The sequence below is a fragment of the Salarias fasciatus genome (genome assembly GCF_902148845.1).
Source record: "Salarias fasciatus chromosome 23 unlocalized genomic scaffold, fSalaFa1.1 super_scaffold_20, whole genome shotgun sequence".
Lineage (NCBI taxonomy): Eukaryota > Metazoa > Chordata > Actinopteri > Blenniiformes > Blenniidae > Salarias > Salarias fasciatus.
In genome coordinates, this window is record NW_021941230.1 from 4354384 (window position 1) to 4374478 (window position 20095).

Genomic DNA, 20095 nt, shown 5'->3' on the forward strand with positions numbered 1-20095 from the left:
AACAATAAACAATAAACAACAACAACAATAGATAGTATGCATGACGAGGCGTTCACAGACATCAGGAAATAAATCCATAGAGAATATTTTAACTTCTGTGTCTTGTCTTTGTGTTCAACGTCGACTTCTCTGCTGCAGATTTTGTAACCTCAGATGAAATAAACAATAACAGAAAGTTCTAAAACTTCCACGGCCTGAGGCCGACCCCAAGGCTTCTCGCTTCTCGTTTTATCTCAGCAGACCCTGAAGGCATCACGGCCCGGGATGAGAGGAAAACTCTGCAGCCTCAGAGGAAAACAGATGAAAAGTTTACTGCAGAAACAAAAAGTGGCTCATCAATAAACCAGAGGGAGAGTTTTTAGTTTGTGAGACAGAAAGGTGTGGAAGTTGTTGAGTGGAGGACTCACAGACTTCTGGGGACGTTTTCGGGGTAAATCAGGGGGTTCCAGGGCTGTTTGCCGTCTGTCCAAGGTCCTTCGGTATGTTTTCAAGGTCCTGCAGGAGGTTTTCAAGGTCCATCAAGAGATATTCAAGTTTATTTCAATGTCTTTTCAAGGTCCTGCAGGAGGTTTTCAAGGTCTTTTCCAAGGTCCTTCGGGAGATGTTCAAGTTCATTTCAAGGTCTTTTCAAGGTCCTTAAGGAGGTTTTCAAGATCCTTTCAAGGTCCTTCGGAAGGTGTTCAAGTTCATTTCAATGTCTTTTCAAGGTCCTTCGGGAGGTATTCAACCTCTTTTCAAGTTGCTTTCAAGGTCATTCAGGAAATTTCAGGCTCCTTTGAGAGGTCCTCAAAGGCCTTTCCTTCAGTATTCAGGATGTTTCATGGTGCGTTCAGGGTCCTCAGAGCTCTTTCCTTGTGTTTTCAGGATGTGTCATGGTGTGTTCAGGGTCCTAAGAGGTCTTTTCTTCAGGTTTCAGGATGTTTCGTGATGCGTTCAGGGTCCTCTGAGGGCTTTTTCTTAGTTTTCAGGATGTTTCGTGATGCGTTCAGGGTCCTCAGAGGTCTTCAGTTTACAGGATGTTTCTTGATGCGTTCAGGGTCCTCAGAGGTCTTTCCTTCAGTTTTCAGGATGTTTCATGGTGTGTTCAAGGATCCTCAGAGGTTTTTCCTTGTTTCATGGTGCGTTCAGGGTCCTAAGAGGTCTTTCCTTGATTTTTCATTATGTTTCATGGTGTGTTCAGGGTCCTCAGAGGTCTTTTCTTGAGTTTTCAGCATGTTTCGTGATGTGTTCAGGGTCCTCAGAGGTCTTCAGTTTTCCGGATGTTTCATGGTGCATTCAGGGTCCTCAGGGCATGGCCGCGGGAACGTATTCTCAACAAGGGGTGCTGAGAGAAAAAAGGGCTCAGCGCGTCTTCCAACGGCGCGGGGGGACACAAGCGTGGCACGGGCGCCCTCATCTAATGGGAGTACCAACGCCGCACCAGACAAGTTTACCGGGATTTTTTTTCATCGTGACAAATACAATATGTGGCGTGACTGCGTGACAAAAGACCGAGTGCTGCCGCACCAGTGGCGGCGCCAGAGTATTGTGGCAGGGCTCCAAAAAATGGCAGAACTTCAATGTGAATGTACATGTAAAATAGAACAACACCCTGGCTTGATCTACATGCAGTGAGAACACGGTCGCTCCCTGGGTCGAGCCAACTTTCCTCGTTTGCCGCACTTTTGTCCGTGTGAGGCTTCCGTAGCGCACGACACAAACTGTTATTCTGAGCGCGCACATCAAGCATGGCGGAGAGCCTGCCCTGTGCTTCCTCTGAAGGTCAGTGATTTGTATGGCCTACAGAAAAATCACGTACAACAGAACTCCGTCTCCGGTCCGGAATCACCGACCGCAGAACACCACCTGCAGTGCCTCTGCAGTCCGCTGGAGGAGGTTGCCAGATCTGTCGCTATCCCCCGTAAACATAATGGAACCCGTTTAACTCAATAGAAAGCAGCCCAAACCGCCATCTTTCCTTGTTTCATGGTGCGTTCAGGGTCCTCAGAAGTCTTTCCTTGTTTCATGGTGCGTTCAGGGTCCTCAGAAGTCTTTCCTTGTTTCATGGTGCGTTCAGGGTCCTCAGAGGTCTTTCCTTGTTTCATGGTGCATTCAGGGTCCTCAGAGGTCTTTCCTTGTTTCATGGTGCATTCAGGGTCCTCTGAGGTTTTTTCCTCCGTTTTCAGGATGTTTCATGGTGCATTCAGGGTCCTCAGAGGCCCCCAGTTTTCAGGATGATTCATGATGCGTTCAGGGTCCTCTGAGGTCTTTGCTTCAGTTTTAAATTGAAAAAGGTTTAACCCAGTGAATCCAGAGCAGTTCACTATCTGACCTCCAGATGGCAGCAGAGAGTCTCCTCTGGTTCTGGCAGGTCTACATTTATTTTATCTTCTGCTGTTTTTAACTCTGAACAGAGGAGCTTCATCACTGAGGGGAGGGACACACACACACACACACACACACACACACACACACACACACACACACACACACACACACACACACACACACACACACACACACACAGCTCTGCTGTCAGGATTCTGCACTTTGTTATATAATCAACAGTTGGTGTGAAGAGGAGCATTTCTCTCTCTCTCTACCTCTACCTCTCTTGCCCCTCCTCTCTCTCCTCATCCTGTCGCTGTTCCCTCTGTACCTCGCTCTACCTCTCTCTCTGTATATATATACCTCTCTCTACCTCTACCTCTCATTCTCTCTCTCCTCCTGCCACTTACCTCTCCCTCTCTTTCTCTCTCTCTCTCTCTCTCTCTCTCTCTCTCTCTCGCTCTCTTTCTCTCCTCTAGTCACTCTCTCTCTCCTCATCCTGTCGTTCTGCTCTCACACTCTCCTCTCTCTCTCTATCTCTCATCGCTATTACTCTCTCTCCCAATCTTTTTCTCTCTCTCACACTCTCTCTTTCTTTCCCCCTCTGTATATATATACCTCGCTCTACCTCTACCTCTCATCCTTTCTCTCACACACTCTACTCCTCGAGCTCTCTCTCTCTCTCTCCTCTTGTCACTCTCCCCTCCTCTCTCTCTCTGTCATTGTCTCTTTCTCTCTTGCTCTCTCGCCCCCGTCTCTCTCTCTCTCCTCATCCTGTCGCTCTGCTCTCTCACTCTCCCTCTCTCTCTCTCCCTCTCACTGTCAACCTCTCTCTCTCCCTTTCTCTCCTCCAGTCACACTCCCCTCCTCTCTCTCTCTCTCTCTCTTTCTTGCTCTCTCATCCCCCTCTCTCTCCTATCTGTCACTCTGCTGTCTCTCGCTCTTCCCTCCATACCTCCCTCCCTCTCTTTCTCCTCTCTTTCTTTCTCTCGCGCTTCCCTCTATACCTCCCTCCCTCTCTCTCTCCTCTCTCTCTTTCTCTCGCTCTTCCCTCCATACCTCCCTCTCTCCCTCTCTCTCCTCTTCTTCTCTCTTCGTCTCCAGCAGAGGAGACATCTTCCCTCCGCCGTCCGTCCTCCCTCCTCTTCCTCTCTTCTCTCCATCTCCTCTCCTCTTCCTCTTTCTCTCTCTCTCTTCCTCCTCCTGGAAGAACAACCTGTTACCCCCTCCTCTTCCTCCTCCTCCTCTTCCTCCTCCTCCAGATGTTTCTCCCTCCTCAACATCTGCAGTGACCCACTTCCTGTGAGGCGGCGGCGATGCGGAGGCAGTGAGCGAGCGGAGGAAGAGGAGGAAGAGGAAGAGCGTGAGGAGGAGGAGGAGGTCATGGTCCGGCTGTTCCCGCTCCTGGACGCCCCCCCTCTGCTGCTGCTGCTGCTGTTCCTGCTGCCCTGCCGGGACGCCGGAGCCAGTGAGTCCACAACAAGCTGCTTTTTCACTGCCCTTCAAAATAAAAGACGCCTGGCAGTTAATCGCGATTAATTACTGGAGAATCAGGAGATCACTGTTTAAAATTGTGATTAATCGCAGAATCAGGATTGAAGTTGTTTTTATTTTTAATTAGAAAATTGTTTAAAGTAGAGTTTCTATGAAGTTTGTCTGCTTGGTGTTTTATTTTGAAAGAAAATCCAAAAAGGTCAAATATGAAATTATTACTGTATTGTTTTTTTGGGGGGAGGAATAAATCACAGAAATATGAAGTTGCTGCAGTTTTAAAAAATGCAACTTTAAAAAAAAAATTATTTAAAAACTGTTTAGAATAGAGTTGATATTGTTTGTTTGCATGACATTTTATTTTGAAAGAAAATCTAAAAAGTCAAAAATAAAGTAATGTCTTTTTTTTATTATTCTGGGAAGAATTCAGACAAATAGGAAATTCCTACAGTTTCAACAAATAATTTAAATTTGATTTTTTTGTTTTGTTTTTAGATTAATTTAGATTAATTAATTTGAATTAATTCCAGAGTCACGGCTTCCTGTATGAACTCACAAATGCTTCAAATTATGGCCTTAAAATGACTCAAAATGCAAAACAAAGGAATTATAAACATTTAGTTGAAAGCTAAATTAATCTCAATTAACTCTGGCGAGTCTGTGATTAATCACAATTAGGTAAATTAATGTTTTCGAAGTATACAAATTTATATATGTATATTGGAGCTATCAATCTCAGTTGCAATCAATTCATGTTGACCTGTAAAAAGATTGGTTTTAATCGTAATTAATTGCTGAAATTTGTTTATTTATTGATCTAGTTGTTTATTTATTTATTTATTTCATGTTTAAATATCAGAAATCCGCTCAATTCAGACAGTCTGTTATGATGTTATATGATATGTTTTAATTTAAACATTTAATTCAAAACATGATTAATGATGGAAATTCTGCAATTATTTTGTGGAAATTTTGCAACTCATTGCAATTAGGGGAATTAATTTTTTGACATCCCTAAACTAAATATGAAAAAAATATTGATATTTGGATTAAAATGCATGAGGTTGGAGTGATTTATTTATTTATTTATTTATTTATTTTTATTTTTTTATTTTTTTGATTTTTTGCGGCGATGATTAGTAATGGTGACTATTTTTTCCAGCACTTACATGTATTTATTTATTTATCTTCCAGGATTGATTTTAAAAAATGGTGATTAATTTCTTATTTTCAGCAGTTAAATTAAAGAAAAAAAAATCAATCAATAATTCAATTTGAAAACTCTATGAATCTTGTCTTCAGTTGTATAAACTACAAAACTGTGTCCGGAAATTAAAAATAAACAACCATAAAGATGAGACACAAACAAATAAACAAACGAATAAAAAGTGGAGCTGAAGAGAGAGAAGCTGAAACAGGAAGCTCTGGTTTCCACGGCAACAGAGCCAACACTGACCGGAGTGTGTGTGTGTGTGTGTGTGTGTGTGTGTATGTGTTTACACTTTGCTGTTCTCTCACACCGAGGCTGTAAAACTGTCCGGCACACACACACACACACACACACACACACACACACACACACACACACACACACACACACACACACACACACACACACACACACACACACACACTGAGCCATTAGCCTGATGAGTGTGTCAAAGTCTCTCAGCCTCTTGATTTACAGTCTGTCTCCAGGAATACAAACACACTGGCTTTATGCTGCTGCCGCCGTTGTTGTTGTTGTCATTGTTGTTGTCGTTGTTGTTGTTGTTGTTGTTGTTGTTGTTGTTGTTGTTGTTGTTGTTGAATACTTCAGTTGTTGACAAATCACAAGAAAGTTACTGATAATAATTGTTATATATGAAGTTGATATTTTTGTTTTGTTTGTTGTTGACAGATGATGACAGTGTAATTTTTGGTGATATTGTTGTTGTTGTCGTTGTTGTTGTTGTTTGTAATCACTTTGACATTGTTGTTTATAATGGCATTGTAGTTATTGTTGTTAATACTGCTGTTGACAGTGTTGTCGTTGACAAATAAAAACACTGAAGTTGTTAATATTTTTGTTCTTCATAGTTGTTGTTGATCATATTGTCAGTGTTGTTTATGACGGCGTTGTTATTGTTGACAGTGTTGCTGACAGTGTTGTTGGTAATGTTTTTGATTGTATTTGTCAACATTGTAGTTAATGATAATATTCTTGATCAAAATGTTGATAGTGTTTTGTTTGTTGTTGACAGATGACAACATTTCAGTTGTTGATGATGTTACTAATGTTGTTCTTGATAAAAAAAATATAGTGTTGTTGTTGTTGTTGTTGTTGTTGTTGTTGGCAAACGATGACATTGTAGTTGTTGATCATAATGTTACTATTGTTTGTCTTCACAACAATGTTAGTGTTGTTGTTGACTATCATTTTGACCATGTCGTCTATTATGGCGTTGTAGTTATTGTTGATAATAACTGTTGTCGGTCATGTTTTTGATTGTATTTGTCAACATTGTGGTCGTTGATATTGTTCTCTATTGTCAACAACTCTGAAGTTGTTGGCAATAGTGTTCTTGTTGACAATGTTAATTTGTTGTTGACAGATGACATTAAGTTGACAATAATAGTATTGTTGTTCTTCATAAAAATGTTGTCAATCATGTTGGTGACATTATGATTTTATTGTTGGCAGATGATGAAATTGTATTGTTGTTGATAACGTTTATATTGTTCTTGAAAAAAATGTTGACAGTGTTGTTGATTATTGTGACATTATTGTTTATGATGATGTTGTAGTTATTAAAACTGTTGTTGAGAACACTTGTTGACAAATAACATTGAAGTTGTTGATAACAATTTGTTCTTCATAAAAATGTTGATGGTGGTGTTGTTCATTTTGACATTGTTGTTTATGATGGTGTTGTAGTTGTTTTTAATACTGTTGTTGACAATGTTGTCAATCACGTTTTGATTGTATTTGTCAATATTGTAGGTCTTAATGATATTGTTCATGAACAAACTGTTGATGGTAATGTTGACATGTTGTTGATAATAATATTGCTGTTCTTCATAAAAAAAATCTTGCTGACATTATTTTTTGTTGTTGATAGATTACATTGTAGTGTTGATGACAGTGTTAAAATTGTTTGTGATATATTTGTTTACAGTGTTGCTCATAATCTTTTTCACAGTGTTGTTGGCGACACTATTGTTGTTGTTGATTATGTTGATGTCGTTGGTTACATTGTTGATAATTTTGTTGTTGATGGATGACATTGTAATGTTCGATAATGTTAATATTGTTCTTGCTAAATATGATAGTGTTTTTGTTCAGTGCTGCAGATTTTTTTGACAGTGTTGTTGATGACGTAGTAGTTAGAGTGATACAGTAGTTTATAATGATACTGTTGTCCTTAATAAAAATGTTGTATACAATGCTGTTTAAAATACTTTTGTTGTTGAATTATGACAACAATGTCAATGTTGGTCATAATGTAAATAGTGTTGTTCTTGACAAAAATGGTGTTGATAGTGTTGCTGACCGAGTTACTAATGACATTGTAATTGTTAATGATCTTTTTGACAGTGTTGTTGTTGACACTTGCTGTACAGCAACATCAACAACAGTGCTGACAACACTGTTGCTGATATTGCTGACACCACAGGAATCATTTATAAAAACTACCACTGACAGTGCTGCTGCTGATGTCATTTGTGACAGTGTTGTTGATGATGTCATTTGTGACAGTGTTGATGATGTCATTGCTGACTGTGCTGTTGCTGATGTCATTTGTGAAAGTGTTGCTGATGATGTCTTTGCTGAGAGTGTTGCTAATGATGTCATTTGTGACAGTGTTGCTGATTATTTCATTGCTGAGAGTGTTGCTGATGATGTTTTTTGTGACAGCGTTGTTGATGATGTCATTTGTGACAGTGTTGCTGATGATGTCTTTGCTGAGAGTGTTGATGATGATGTCATTGCTGACAGTATTGTTGATAATGTCATTTTTGACAGTGTTGATCGTGTCATTTGTGACAGTGTTGTTGTTTATGTCATGTTTGGCGGTGGTGTTGATTGTCATTTGTGACAGTGCTGATGATGTTATTGCTGACAGTGTTGCTGATGATGTAATTTGTGACAGTATTGTTGATGATATCATTGCTGGCAGTATTGTTGATGATGTCATTGCTGACAGTGTTAATTATGTAATTGCTGACAGTGTTGTTGATGATGTCATTTGTGACAGTGTTGTTGATTATGTCATTTGTGAGTGTTGTTGATGATGTCATTTGTGACAGTATTGTTGATGATGTTATTTGTGACAGTGTTGCTGATTACTTAATTGCTGACAGTGTTAATGATGTTATTGCTCACAGTGTTGTTGATGATGTCATCTGTGACAGTGTTGATGATGTCATTGCTGACAGTATTGTTGATGATGTCATTGTTGGCAGTATTGTAGCAATTGTTGACAATGATGTTGTCATTGTTGACAAACTTGTAGTCATAAATTTTGCTGACAATGTTATTGATGACACCTTTGTCATATTTGTTGACAAGTTTGTAGTAATTGACACCAACTTAACATTTATTGCTGACAGTGTTGACAACTACTTTGTAGTTATTTATGTTATTGACATTTTAAAGTGTTGTTGACAACAACTGTGTAGTTACTGTTCATGTAGTTAGTTATTGTTGACAGCATTGTTGACAATAGTATGTTAGTGATTGTTTACATTGTGGCTAGTGTAGACATCATTGACTGTGCAGTCATTGTTGACATTGTTGTTGTTGTTGTCCTGATGTCCTATCCTATTTTTAAATCCACCCCCAGGACACAGCAGGGTCGTTCTCCTCTCTACACAAATACATTCATTCTCTCTGACATTGTTTTGTTCCTGACTGAACATTTTTTTCAGCCAATCACAGCTCAGCATGACTCTCAGCTCCTTCACACTGTAACAACTTTCATCCAAACCCAAAATATGAACAGTATAATGAGTGTTAAAACTAGTGAAATAATACATTTTATTGATAAAGAGATCTTGCAATAAGAATTTTAAATCAAGAAATAAGTCTCTCTGTCTCTAATTGATCTGAAATCAAGTGAGATGAGACTTTTTGACTGAAAACAAGATGAATTAACTCAATTTTGAGTTTTTTACAGTGTATAACAGTAAATTCTAAATATGTGGATTTTGTTGAGTCTATTTAATGAATCGACACTTTTGGAGGATAAAAACTGGCTTTATGGCTGAAAAAATTAAACATTTGGAAGGAAAAATGGGAAATTAAATTTCAAAATAAAGGTTTTGGTGCAGAAATGTAAGAAAATGTTCAAATATTGTTGATTAAACACAATAAAAACAACATGCACTGAAAAAAAGTGTAATTCAAATATAATATATCAACTCTAAATGATAGAAAATGACTGTTAAAATTAGTGAAATGATCTGTCCTTGCAGCAACACTGCAAAAAATCCAATTCTGAGAAAGTTTTTAAAACTTATTTTGATTGAAACTGTCGCATTTCACTTGATTTAAGATCAACTCACTTGAAATTATAATTTTGCAAAATAAAAAGACTTTATTTAAAAAATCAAGATATATTTCACTTGTTCTATTGGCAGTTTTTTCTCTAATTAAGATACTTTTCCTTTGAAATAAGTAAAAAAAATCCACAATTTTTGCTTGTTCTATTGATTTTTTTTTCTTGATTTATGATAATTTTACTTTGAAAATAAGTAACAAAAATCAGAAATTTTTATTTTGTTCTATAGGTATTTTTTTTTTCTTTTTACTTATTTCAAAGGAAAAGTATTTTAGTTCCATAAAAAAAAAAATCAACCACTTGAACAAGTAAAAATTGTAGATTTTTTTTCATAATTATTTCAAAATAAAAATATTGTTAATTAAAAAAAACATGACAATAGAACAATGGAGAATTGTAGATTTTCTTTACTTATTTCAAAATAAAAGTATTGTTAATTAAGAAAAAAATTCTGCCTATAGAATTGAAAACTGTTTTGATTTCAGGTAACTTCTCTTAAATCAAGTCTTTTATTTTGCTGAAATATAATTTTAAGTGAATTTATCTTAAATCAAGTAAAATTAGACATTTTCAATCAGAATAAGTTTAAAAATTTGCTCAGATTTTGACATTTTACAGTGTTAAGCAAACCATGCATTCACTCCCACTGATATATAGAAGCCAGTGGCGGACCGTGCATTTCACACTAAGGCCTTCAGAACAGATCCACTTGAACCAATCCACCGCTCAATAACAATTTTATGTCTATAAAAAAATCTTATTAAACAGATATGCACATAAAGAGTTGTTGCACAGCAGATAGACACTTGTGCAGCCAGAATAAATGCCTTTGCTGAAGTGCACAAGTCTCCTACTACATCTGTGCACATACAATAAGCATCAACAACTTCATAAAACAGCAATATTATTTAAGAAAAGAGGAACATTTTACTCACCAAAATCCCGATTATTTAAAAACAAAATCCATATTCCTTTCCTTCCTCAAAAAGAGTTCAACTGCTCTGTCATATAGATTATCCGTGCGTTTCAGTTCCATAAAGCCAGGGCTGAAAGTCCAGCTGCCCTGTGGTATTTCTGGCGTAAGTTTTATTTCTCTTCAGGGCTTCTTCTTCTTCTACTTTGGAATACTTGCGGTGGTGACCAACAACTTAGGTGCATAGCGCCCCCTACTGCATCTCTTGGTGAATGTAAATCAGAGGGCCTGGATCTGCTGTTGTTAGAAGCTAGAAGGCGCTGAGTCGCCAACTCGAAATCTGATTGGGTCAAGCAACTGTCTGATTGGTTGAAGCAACTGTCTGTTTGACGCTTCACTTTACTTCACTGCGCCATCAGGAACTGATAGTGAAGGCCTTGGGCAGATTTCTTTGACCCTAGCAACAGATGATGCCTGAACTCTGATTGGTTAAATGATTTAATATGAAAAAAACATGTCTGGAAGCAGCGCAACCATGGGAAAACTATGAAAGGAACTGGAACATACCGTTTGGAATCATTTATTAATAATTTATGGACAAAATATAATTTACATCAGTCTGTAATTCAGATAATTTTTAGGCCAGCAGAGAAGGCTTTGCAGGCCCTGACGGCCCACCACTGATAGAAGCTAATATTAGATCTCTAAACACCTGGATGAGCCTCATCCATCACTGCAGCAGCAGCAGCAGCAGGTTCCTTAACTTTCCTGTCATGTGACCTTTGCCCCTGTGTGCCTGCAGCCGTGCCGGCGGCCCCGGTCAACGTGTCGGTGACCCAACTGAGGGCGCACTCTGCCATGGTGACCTGGAGTGTCCCCCAGGGAGACGCCGTCATCGGATATGCCATCTCCCAGCAGGTACTGCACGCTGATGCTCCGCCATCTTTGTCTCTGAGGCCCCGCCCCCTCCTGATGCTGGCTGTGCTTACTAAAACAGCCTGACTCATTCAGACCGGATGGCTGTTGTTGAAAACAAATGTATAGTTATTGTTGACAGTGTAGTTGTTGTTGTTGTTGTTGACAGTGTTGTTGTTGACAGTACTGTTAACTGTGTAGTTATTGTTGACAGTGTTGTTGACAACAACTGTGTAGTTGTTGTTGAAAGTGTCATTTACAACTGTGTAGGTAATGTTGACTGTGTTGTTGTTGTTGACAGTGTAGTTATTGTTGACTGTGTAGTTATTGTTGACAGTGTTGTTTACAACAACTATGTAGTTGTTGTTGACATTGTTGTTGACAAAAACTGTGTAGTTGTTGTTGACAGTGTTATTTACAACTGTGTTGTTATTGTTGACTGTGTTGTTGTTGTTGTTGACAATGTAGTTATTGTTGACAGTGTTTATGACAACTGTATAGTTATTGCTGACAATGTAGTTATTGTTGACAGTGTTGTTTACAACCATGTAGTTATTGTTGACTGTGTTGTTGTTGGTAGTGTAGGTGTGGTTGACATTGTTGTTGACAACAACTGTGTAGTTGTTGTTGACAATGTTATTTACAACTGTGTAGTTATTGTTGACTGTGTTGTTGTTGACAATGTAGTTACTGTTGACAGTTCTGTTTACAACTTTGTAGTTATTGTTGACAATGTAGTTATTTTTGACAGTGTTGTTTACAACTGTGTAGTTATTGTTTAGTGTGTTGTTGTTGACAGTGTAGTTATTGTTGACAGTGTTGTTGACAACAACTGTATAGTTATTACTGACAGTGTAGTTATTGTTGACAGTGTTGTTGACAACAACTGTATAGTTATTGCTGACAGTGTAGTTATTGTTGACAGTGTTGTTAACAACAACTGTATAGTTATTGCTGACAGTGTAGTTATTGTTGACAGTGTTGTTGTTGGTAGTGTAGGTGTGGTTGACAGTGTTGTTGACGACAACTGTATAGTTATTGTTGACTGTTTTATTTTTGACAATGTTGTTGCTGTTGACAGTGTTCTTGTTGTCGTTGACAGTGTAGTTATTGTTGACATTGTTTTTGACAACAGCCTTATTAGTTAAGGTTTGTTGTTGACAGTGATGACGGTGTTGACAACAACTGTGTAGTTTTTTTATGTTGTTGACAGTGTAGAAATATTCAGTGTTGTGGACAACAACGTTGTACTTACTGTTGATAACACTGTTGACAGTATTGACATTGTTGTTGACAATGTTGTTGACAGTGTTGTTGACAATGTTGACAATGACAATCTTGTTGACAATGGTGTAGTCATTGTTTATGCTGTTGACAATGTTGACATCGTTGATCATGTTGTTAACAAACGCTTTGTAGCTTACCAACGTTGACATTAACAAAATGAACATCGACAGCATTGTGTTGAGCGTTGTTGACAACAACCTTATAGGTAAAGCTTGTTGACAGTGTTGACATTGTTGCCAACATTGTACTTATTGTTGATAACGTTGACAGTGTAGACATCATTGACAGGGTTGTTGACAACAACGCCGTAGTTATCATTGATAACGTTGTTGACAACTGTTTTAGTTATTGTTGACAGTGTTGTTGACTGTGTAGACTTTGTTGACAGTGTTGGTGTAGTTGTTGGCAGTATTGTTAACAGTTTTTTTTATTGATAGTGTTGTTGCCAGTGTTTTTGTTTTTTTACAGTATTGTTGACAGTGTTATTGTTGACAGTGTAGTTGTTGTTGACAGTTTTTGCTAACAGTGTAGTCATTGTTGGCTGTGTTGTTATTATTGACAGTGTTGTTGTTGACAGTTTTTCCTAACAGTGTAGTCATTGTTGACAGTGTTGTTATTGTTGACAGTGTTGTTGTTGACAGTTTTTGCTAACAGTGTAGTCATTGTTGACAGTGTTATTATTGTTGACAGTTTTTTGTTGACAGTGTTTTTATTGTTGAAAGTGTTGTTGTTGACAATGTAGTTTTTGTTTACAGTGTTTTTGCTAACAGTGTAGTCATTGTTGACAGTGTTATTATTGACAGTGTCGTTGTTGTTAACAGTCTTTTTGCTAACAGTGTAGTCATTGTTGACAGTGTTATTATTGACAGTGTCATTGTTGTTAACAGTCTTTTTGCTAACAGTGTAGTCATTGTTGTCAGTGTTGTTATTGTCGACAGTTTTTTGTTGACAGTGTTTTTATTGTTTAAAGTGTTCTTGTTGACATTGTAGTTGTTGTTTACAGTGTGGTCAGTGTCCATGCAGTTAGTCAGCAGTAAACCTTCCAGTCTTGCTCTCTCAGGGTCGTAAACGTCGCCGCGGCGATAAATAAAAACCCTTCTGGAGTGATGAAGCAGGAAGTAGGAAGTTGGAAGCAGGAAGCAGGAAGCAGGAAGAAGGAAGTAGATCTCAGCAATAAGAGAAACACCAGAAACTGTTTTTCTATGTGAGCATCATTAGAACCAGAACTGATTCCCTCTGAAAGGAAATGAGCCAGTAAAGACACTCGGTGGCATAAATCCTCCAATCAGGGGACAGTCTGACGGCTTCATCTCGTTAGTATCAGGAGGGACGGACAACATTAGCCTGGATACACGTTAGCTCTCATCAGTCTATATTAACTAGATCTATGATCAGCATTAGATAACGGTAGCAGTGATTAGCAATAATTTATATTAGCAGTATCGATGAATAACATTAGTCAAGAGTAGCAGTATCCAGAATTAGCATCAGTCTATTTTAACAGTACTAATGATTAGTTTTAGCTCATGATTTGTATTAGCCTACATTAGCATTATCTGTAATTAGCATTAGTCTATATTAACAGCATCTATATTTACCATGAATATGTATTAATATCTATAATTAGCATTAGCCTGTGTTAACAGTAGCTATAATTTGTCTATATTAACCATGTCTATAATTAACATTAGTCTACGCCAACAGTATCTATGTGAGTCTATAATAATATATATGATTAACATTAGTCTGTATTAAATGCATTTGTTATTCTGTTAACAGTATCAATTATTAGCATTAGTCTCCATTAAAGTTAGCAGTGACTAGTATGAGTCTAAATTAATATCTATGATTAGCATTACTCAACATTAATATCTATCATTAGCGTGACTGTATTAGTGTTGTCTATAATTAGCATTACTCTATATTAACAATATCTATGATTAGCATTGCTCTATATTAGCATTATCTATAATTAGCATTAGTCTTAGAGTAATGCTAATTATAGATAATTAGACATCAACAACTACAGACCAATTATTGGTGTTTTTTCCTGACATTGGGACTGATTTATGAGGATTAGATTCTTCACTGCAATTAATCTCAACTTTAAAAAAGTTAATTGTTGACAGTTCTCCATGAATTAATCACGATTAACTGCTATCAATGCGATTAAATTGCGATCAATGCGATTAAAACTGACAGCACTAGAAAAAACACTATTATCCTCTAGTTCTTTTCTTTGACCCAATTGGCAGACCTCAATGGATTAATCGCGATTAAAATTGACAGCACTACATATATCATGACACCACCTCCTCTCCCACTTAGTCTGTCTTTTCTACATATTTTAAAACCTGGCACATTAATCATAGCAAAAGGAGTTGTAGGTGTTAGCCATGTTTCGGTCAGACAAAGGTAGTCCAAGTTAGAGTTTGATAGAAGCTGCTGGATTTCTTCAGTTTTTTGAACAATGATTTCTTATATTTATATGTCCTCCGAAAATTCCTTTAGGATTTAAATTCTGCTCCCACAGCATCTTTGCATGGTTGACAGTTTGAAACATCTTAGTGGCATATTGTTTAGCAACTGCGTTGTTTGTGATTTTAGCTGTAGCTCCCGGTGTATTGGTCGTGTCGGTTTTACTGTGTTTTACTATGTGAACAATATCTATGATGATCACGGCTCTATGTGAACCAAGTCTATGTCTGTATCTGGATGTCGAAACTCTAACGTTCAAGTGACTCATGGATTTGAAAAAAAAAAAAAAAAAAAGTAATGAAAGAGTTGGAAGAAGGAAACAGTGACGGTGGGAAAAGGCACCGCTATGACCCCTCCCCCTCCCCCTCCCCCTCCCCCTCCCCCTCCCCCGCCTCTGGCTCCCGGCCGCCGTTTGGCCGCCATCGTCTCGCCGTGGGGGGAGGAAGAGGAGGAGGAGGAGGAGGAGGAAGAGCGTCTGGAGCCAAACGGCTTCTCACTGATCTGAGTCACGATGTAAAACATCCAGAACAGCACTTCCAGCAAGACCTCAGGCCGTGTGTGTGTGTGTGTGTGTGTGTGTGTGTGTGTGTGTGTGTGTGTGTGCGTGCGTCCAGAGGCAGGACGGCCTGATGCAGCGCTCCATCCGGGAGGTGAACACGTCCAGCCGCTGGTGTGTGTTGTGGGATCTGGACGAGGACACACACTACAGCGTCCAGGTAGCCGCGACCTTTGATCTCATGTTCAAACAGCTTCATAAACTGCCTGGTTAGAAATACAGCATCCAGCTGTATTTTTATTCTTATTCCTATTTTATTTGGTCTTTTTTTTATACTTTAATGCTATATTTTTTATTACCACATCTAGTTTTATTTTTTATTTTATTTTATTTATTATTTTAAAATATAATATTATTGCAAAGTCCAGTATTTTTTATTGTATTATTTTATAATGTAATATTATATCATTACACCATTCAGCTTAATTTATTTTATTTTATCTTATGTCATTTTATTTTATTTTATTATTTTAAAATATAATATATTATTACAGCATCCAGCTGTATTTTTATTTGTATTTTTATTTTATTGTATTATTCCATAATATATTAGACTATTATTACAGCATTCAACTTTATTTTTATTGTTATTTTAATTGATTTCATTATTTTATAATATAATATTACAACAGCATCAAGCTGTCATTTTTTTTTTTATTTTATTGTTTTATTATACAATAGCATGACAGCATCCAGCTGAATTTTTATTTTAATTTAATTGTATTTCATTATTTTATAATATTATTATGTTACTCCAGCATCAACTGTATTTTTTTTATTTTATTATTATTGTGTAATATACATTTATATATTATAATACATTTATTTTATGTTCATTTATGTCTATATTCATCTCCTTCTGTGGCGATGCGTTCAGGTGCAGTCCGTCGGGCTGCACGGCGACAGCCAGCCCAGCAGGGCCGTCCACTTCAGGACCCTGGAGAGGACCGACCACTACCCGGCCGGAGTGCTGGACCACCGTGAGGCTCTGGGGTTCAAACTCCTTCAAGACTGACCTCAGACTGGGGCGGGGTCAAAAATCACATTTTGTTTTGCTCCATCCAGAAAACACATCTGTAATATCAGTAATTAGGAATTGTCTTTATTTACAGTATCTATGATTCGCATTAATCTACATTAGCAGTATGATTAGCAATTGTCTAAATTAACAGTATCTACAATTAGCATTATTCTATATCACCAATGTCTATTATCAGCATTAGTCTATATTAACAGTATCTATTATCAATTTGAGTCTATATTAACTGTAGCTATAATTCGCATTCGTCTATATGTATTCACAATATCTATGATTAGCATTATTCTGTGTTAACAATATCTAGTCTCTATTAACAGTATTTGTGATTTACTTATGTCTATGTTGACATTAGCATTAATCTATAATAATCGTATCTATGATTAGCATTAGCATTAGTCTATATTGACTGTATCTATAGTTAGCATTCGTCTATATTGACAGCATCTATTATTAGCATTAGTCTATACTAACAGTATATATAATCAATGCAAGTCTATATGCACAGTATCTATAATTAGGATTTGTCTATATTAACAGTATCTACAAATAGCATTAGTCTATATTAACAATATCTATGATTAGCATGAGCCTAGTCCTGTTAATATCGATAGAGCATCAGTCTATATTAACAGTGTCTAGGTTCCTCTTAATATAGAGTCATGTTAATCATAGATACAGTCAATATAGACTCTCTGTTAATCCATCCAGAGAGCAAATGGTTATATGTAGTAGTGCTTGTCCCATGTCCCTGAACACACCACAGCTCTCTGCTGTGGCAGCTGCGGTTTCAGTACAGCATCGTCAGCCAATCACATTTTGACATCTCTGAGTGACGTCACGTTAGGTCCGATAATCTTTTATATACAGTCTATGGATGACGTCACATTAGCTCCGCCCATCTTTTATTGACAGTCTATTACAATGTCACGTTGGCTCCGCCTACCTTTTATAGTCTATTATGATGTCACATTAGCTCCACCCCTCTTTTATATACAGTCTATGGATGATATCATGTTAGCTCCACCCACCACTGCAGGCACTTTAGATGAGTTTCGAAGTGTTTTTTTTACTACTTTCAGACTGTGTGTGTGTGTGTGTGTGTGTGTGTATGTGTGTGTGTGTGTGTGTGTGTGTGTGTGTGTGTGTGTGTGTGTGTGTGTGTGTGTGTGTGTCCAGATGAACCGGCCATGGAGGGCCTGGGCATGACCCCTCACCTCCAGACCGGAGAGCTGCTCATCATCACCACCGTGCTGCTGCTGTGGGCCGGTCAGTGTGTGTGTGTGTGTGTGTGTGTGTGTTAAAGTGTGTGTGTGTGTGTGAGATCACTCACTAACTGCCCCTTCCCCCTCCCTTCTAGCTGTCATCGCCCTCTTCTGCCGCCAGTACGACATCATCAAGGACAGCGACTCCAACGGCAGCGCGGCCAAGGAGAAGGCCAAGCGGACCCTGGTTCGATCCCCGTCCTCCTTCTACAACGCCTCGGCCGCCAGCTCGCCCGTGTTCCACAACGGCGCCGTGCGCAGCAGCAGGGTGAGGCGCACACTGTCAAAACTAAAATAGTAAATGAATTCAAAAAATGATTTTAAAAAAGCACGGAGAGATGGAGAGAATCCTGTTTTTGTGAAATAAATAAATAAATAAATAAATAAATAAATAAATAAAATAAAAAATTGAAAAGCAGGTGAGACACCTGCCTTTGTAAAAAAAAAATTAAAACAGGGTGAGTTGCCAAGAAAGAAAGAAAGAAAGAAAGAAAGAAAGAAAGAAAGAAAGAAAAAAAGAAAGAAATCAGGATGGGAAACCTATCTTTATAGAAAAAAAATATGTATAATTTACAAATATAATAAGAATCAGGGTGAGCTGCTTATTTTATTAAATAAATTAAAATAAATAAAAAGTTTACAAAATAATTTAAAAAGCACCTATTTTCTTAGAAAAATAGAAAAAATATATATTTAAAAAATAATTATAAGAATTTGGGTGAGAGGCCTGTTTTTATAAAAAAAATAATAATTGAAAAAAAAAGAGTGAGATGCTGCTACCGCCACCACATACAGTCGCCTAGCAACCACACGGCTCATACCTGATACGTGTTTCTGTGTGTGTGTGTGTGATTGTGTGTGTGTGTGTGTGTGTGTGTGTGTGTGTGTGTGTGTGTTCTGCAGCTGCACCGAGCTTCCTCCTCCATCAGCATCATCAGGGTCTGAACTGCAGCCGAACAAGATTTTTTTTTTTTTTTTTTTTTGAATATCAGGAACTGAGAGTTCTTGGCAGCATGTCGGCGTCTCGCTCTCAGCTCTCCCCAGACGAGGTGTTCTCTCTTTCTCCCTCTTCTTTCTTTAATTAATTCTCTCACTTCATTACTCAGCTTTTCCTGCATTTGCACTGACTTACACTGTAAAATATTTCATATCTGTCAAATTAAATCGCCTCATGATTTTATTCTCTGTTCTGGTTGGTGTCTTTATGTTTGAGAAGGGGTGATTGCTACTTCCTGGTTCCATCACTACTTCCTGGTTTCTGTAAACACTCACTACTTCCTGGTTCCATCACTACTTCCTGGTTTCTGGAAACTGTCACTACTTCCTGGTTTCTGTAAACAGTCACTACTTCCTGGTTCCATCACTACTTCTTGGTTCCATCACTACTTCCTGGTTTCTGGAAACTGTCACTGCTTCCTGGTTTCTGTAAACAGTTACAACTTCCTGGTTCCCACAGTCCTTCACTACTTCCTGGTTCCTTTAGTCCATCACTGTTTCCTGGTTCATGTAGTCCTTCACTACTTCCTGGTTTCCGTAGTCCATCACTACTTCCTGGTTCCTGTAGTCCATCACTAATTCCTGGTTCCTGTAGTCCATTGCTACTTCCTGGTTCTTGTAGTCCATCATTACTTCCTGGTTCCTGTAGTCCATCACTACTTCCTGGTTGCTGTAAGCCATCGCTACTTCCTTGTTCCTGTAGTCCATCGCTACTTTGGGAAAGCAGGAGAATGTGGAGTGGAGCCAGGACCAGGAGGATATCAACCAGGACTGGGAGAATATGGACCAGGACCAGCAGAATATAGATCAGAACCAGGACCAAGAGCAACAGAATACTGAACCGTACCAGGAGAGTATTTAACAAGACCTGGACCATGAGCAGGAGAACATTGGACAGGATGAGGACCAGGAGAATATTGACCAAGACCAGGACTAGGATCAGGTCCAGGTTGTTCTGAGCATGTGCAGAACAACTTTATTGTCCAGCTGCAGTTATGAAGCGGTGTCTTAAGTGTCTAGTTTTTTCATCGTTTCCATGGAGACGACTTTGAAGCCTTTTATGTTCTTCACAAAATTCCATTTTTATCACCTCAAAATCAGCACTTTTCTTCTTACAATTAAATATGTTGTTTGTTTGTTTGTTTTTTAAATCAGTCTCCCCAAACAGAAAAACAATAAATCAAAATTAAAGCCGCAAGCGGCATTGGTCGGGACCGAGCCTCCCCGCTGGCCAGCGACTGAGACGTCCACCCACTAACATGAAGTTGTTAGAATCTGTCTTCCATTAACACAGAGTTGTTAGCATGT

The 20095-nt window shown here is 38.1% G+C and overlaps 1 protein-coding gene across 1 annotated transcript; it reads left to right on the top strand.

The window, feature by feature from the left end:
• The first annotated feature begins 3680 nt into the window (after positions 1-3680).
• Positions 3681-18792, top strand: LOC115384011 (fibronectin type III domain-containing protein 4-like). Its single transcript, XM_030086266.1, has 7 exons — positions 3681-3775; positions 11057-11172; positions 15549-15650; positions 16368-16470; positions 17706-17795; positions 17887-18059; positions 18695-18792. The coding sequence occupies exons 1-7, from the start codon at positions 3691-3693 to the stop codon at positions 18734-18736; spliced, it is 711 nt and encodes a 236-aa protein (XP_029942126.1). The 5' UTR covers positions 3681-3690; the 3' UTR covers positions 18737-18792.
• The last annotated feature ends 1303 nt before the right edge of the window (positions 18793-20095 follow it).

Bases quoted from the DNA above. Each gene is read 5' to 3' on its own strand.
- LOC115384011 (XM_030086266.1), top strand. From the start codon at position 3,691: ATGGTCCGGCTGTTCCCGCTCCTGGACGCCCCCCCTCTGCTGCTGCTG. The intron at 11,173-15,548 runs GTACTGCACGCT...GCGTGCGTCCAG, and splicing joins GATATGCCATCTCCCAGCAG to AGGCAGGACGGCCTGATGCA. The intron at 16,471-17,705 runs GTGAGGCTCTGG...GTGTGTGTCCAG, and splicing joins GGCCGGAGTGCTGGACCACC to ATGAACCGGCCATGGAGGGC.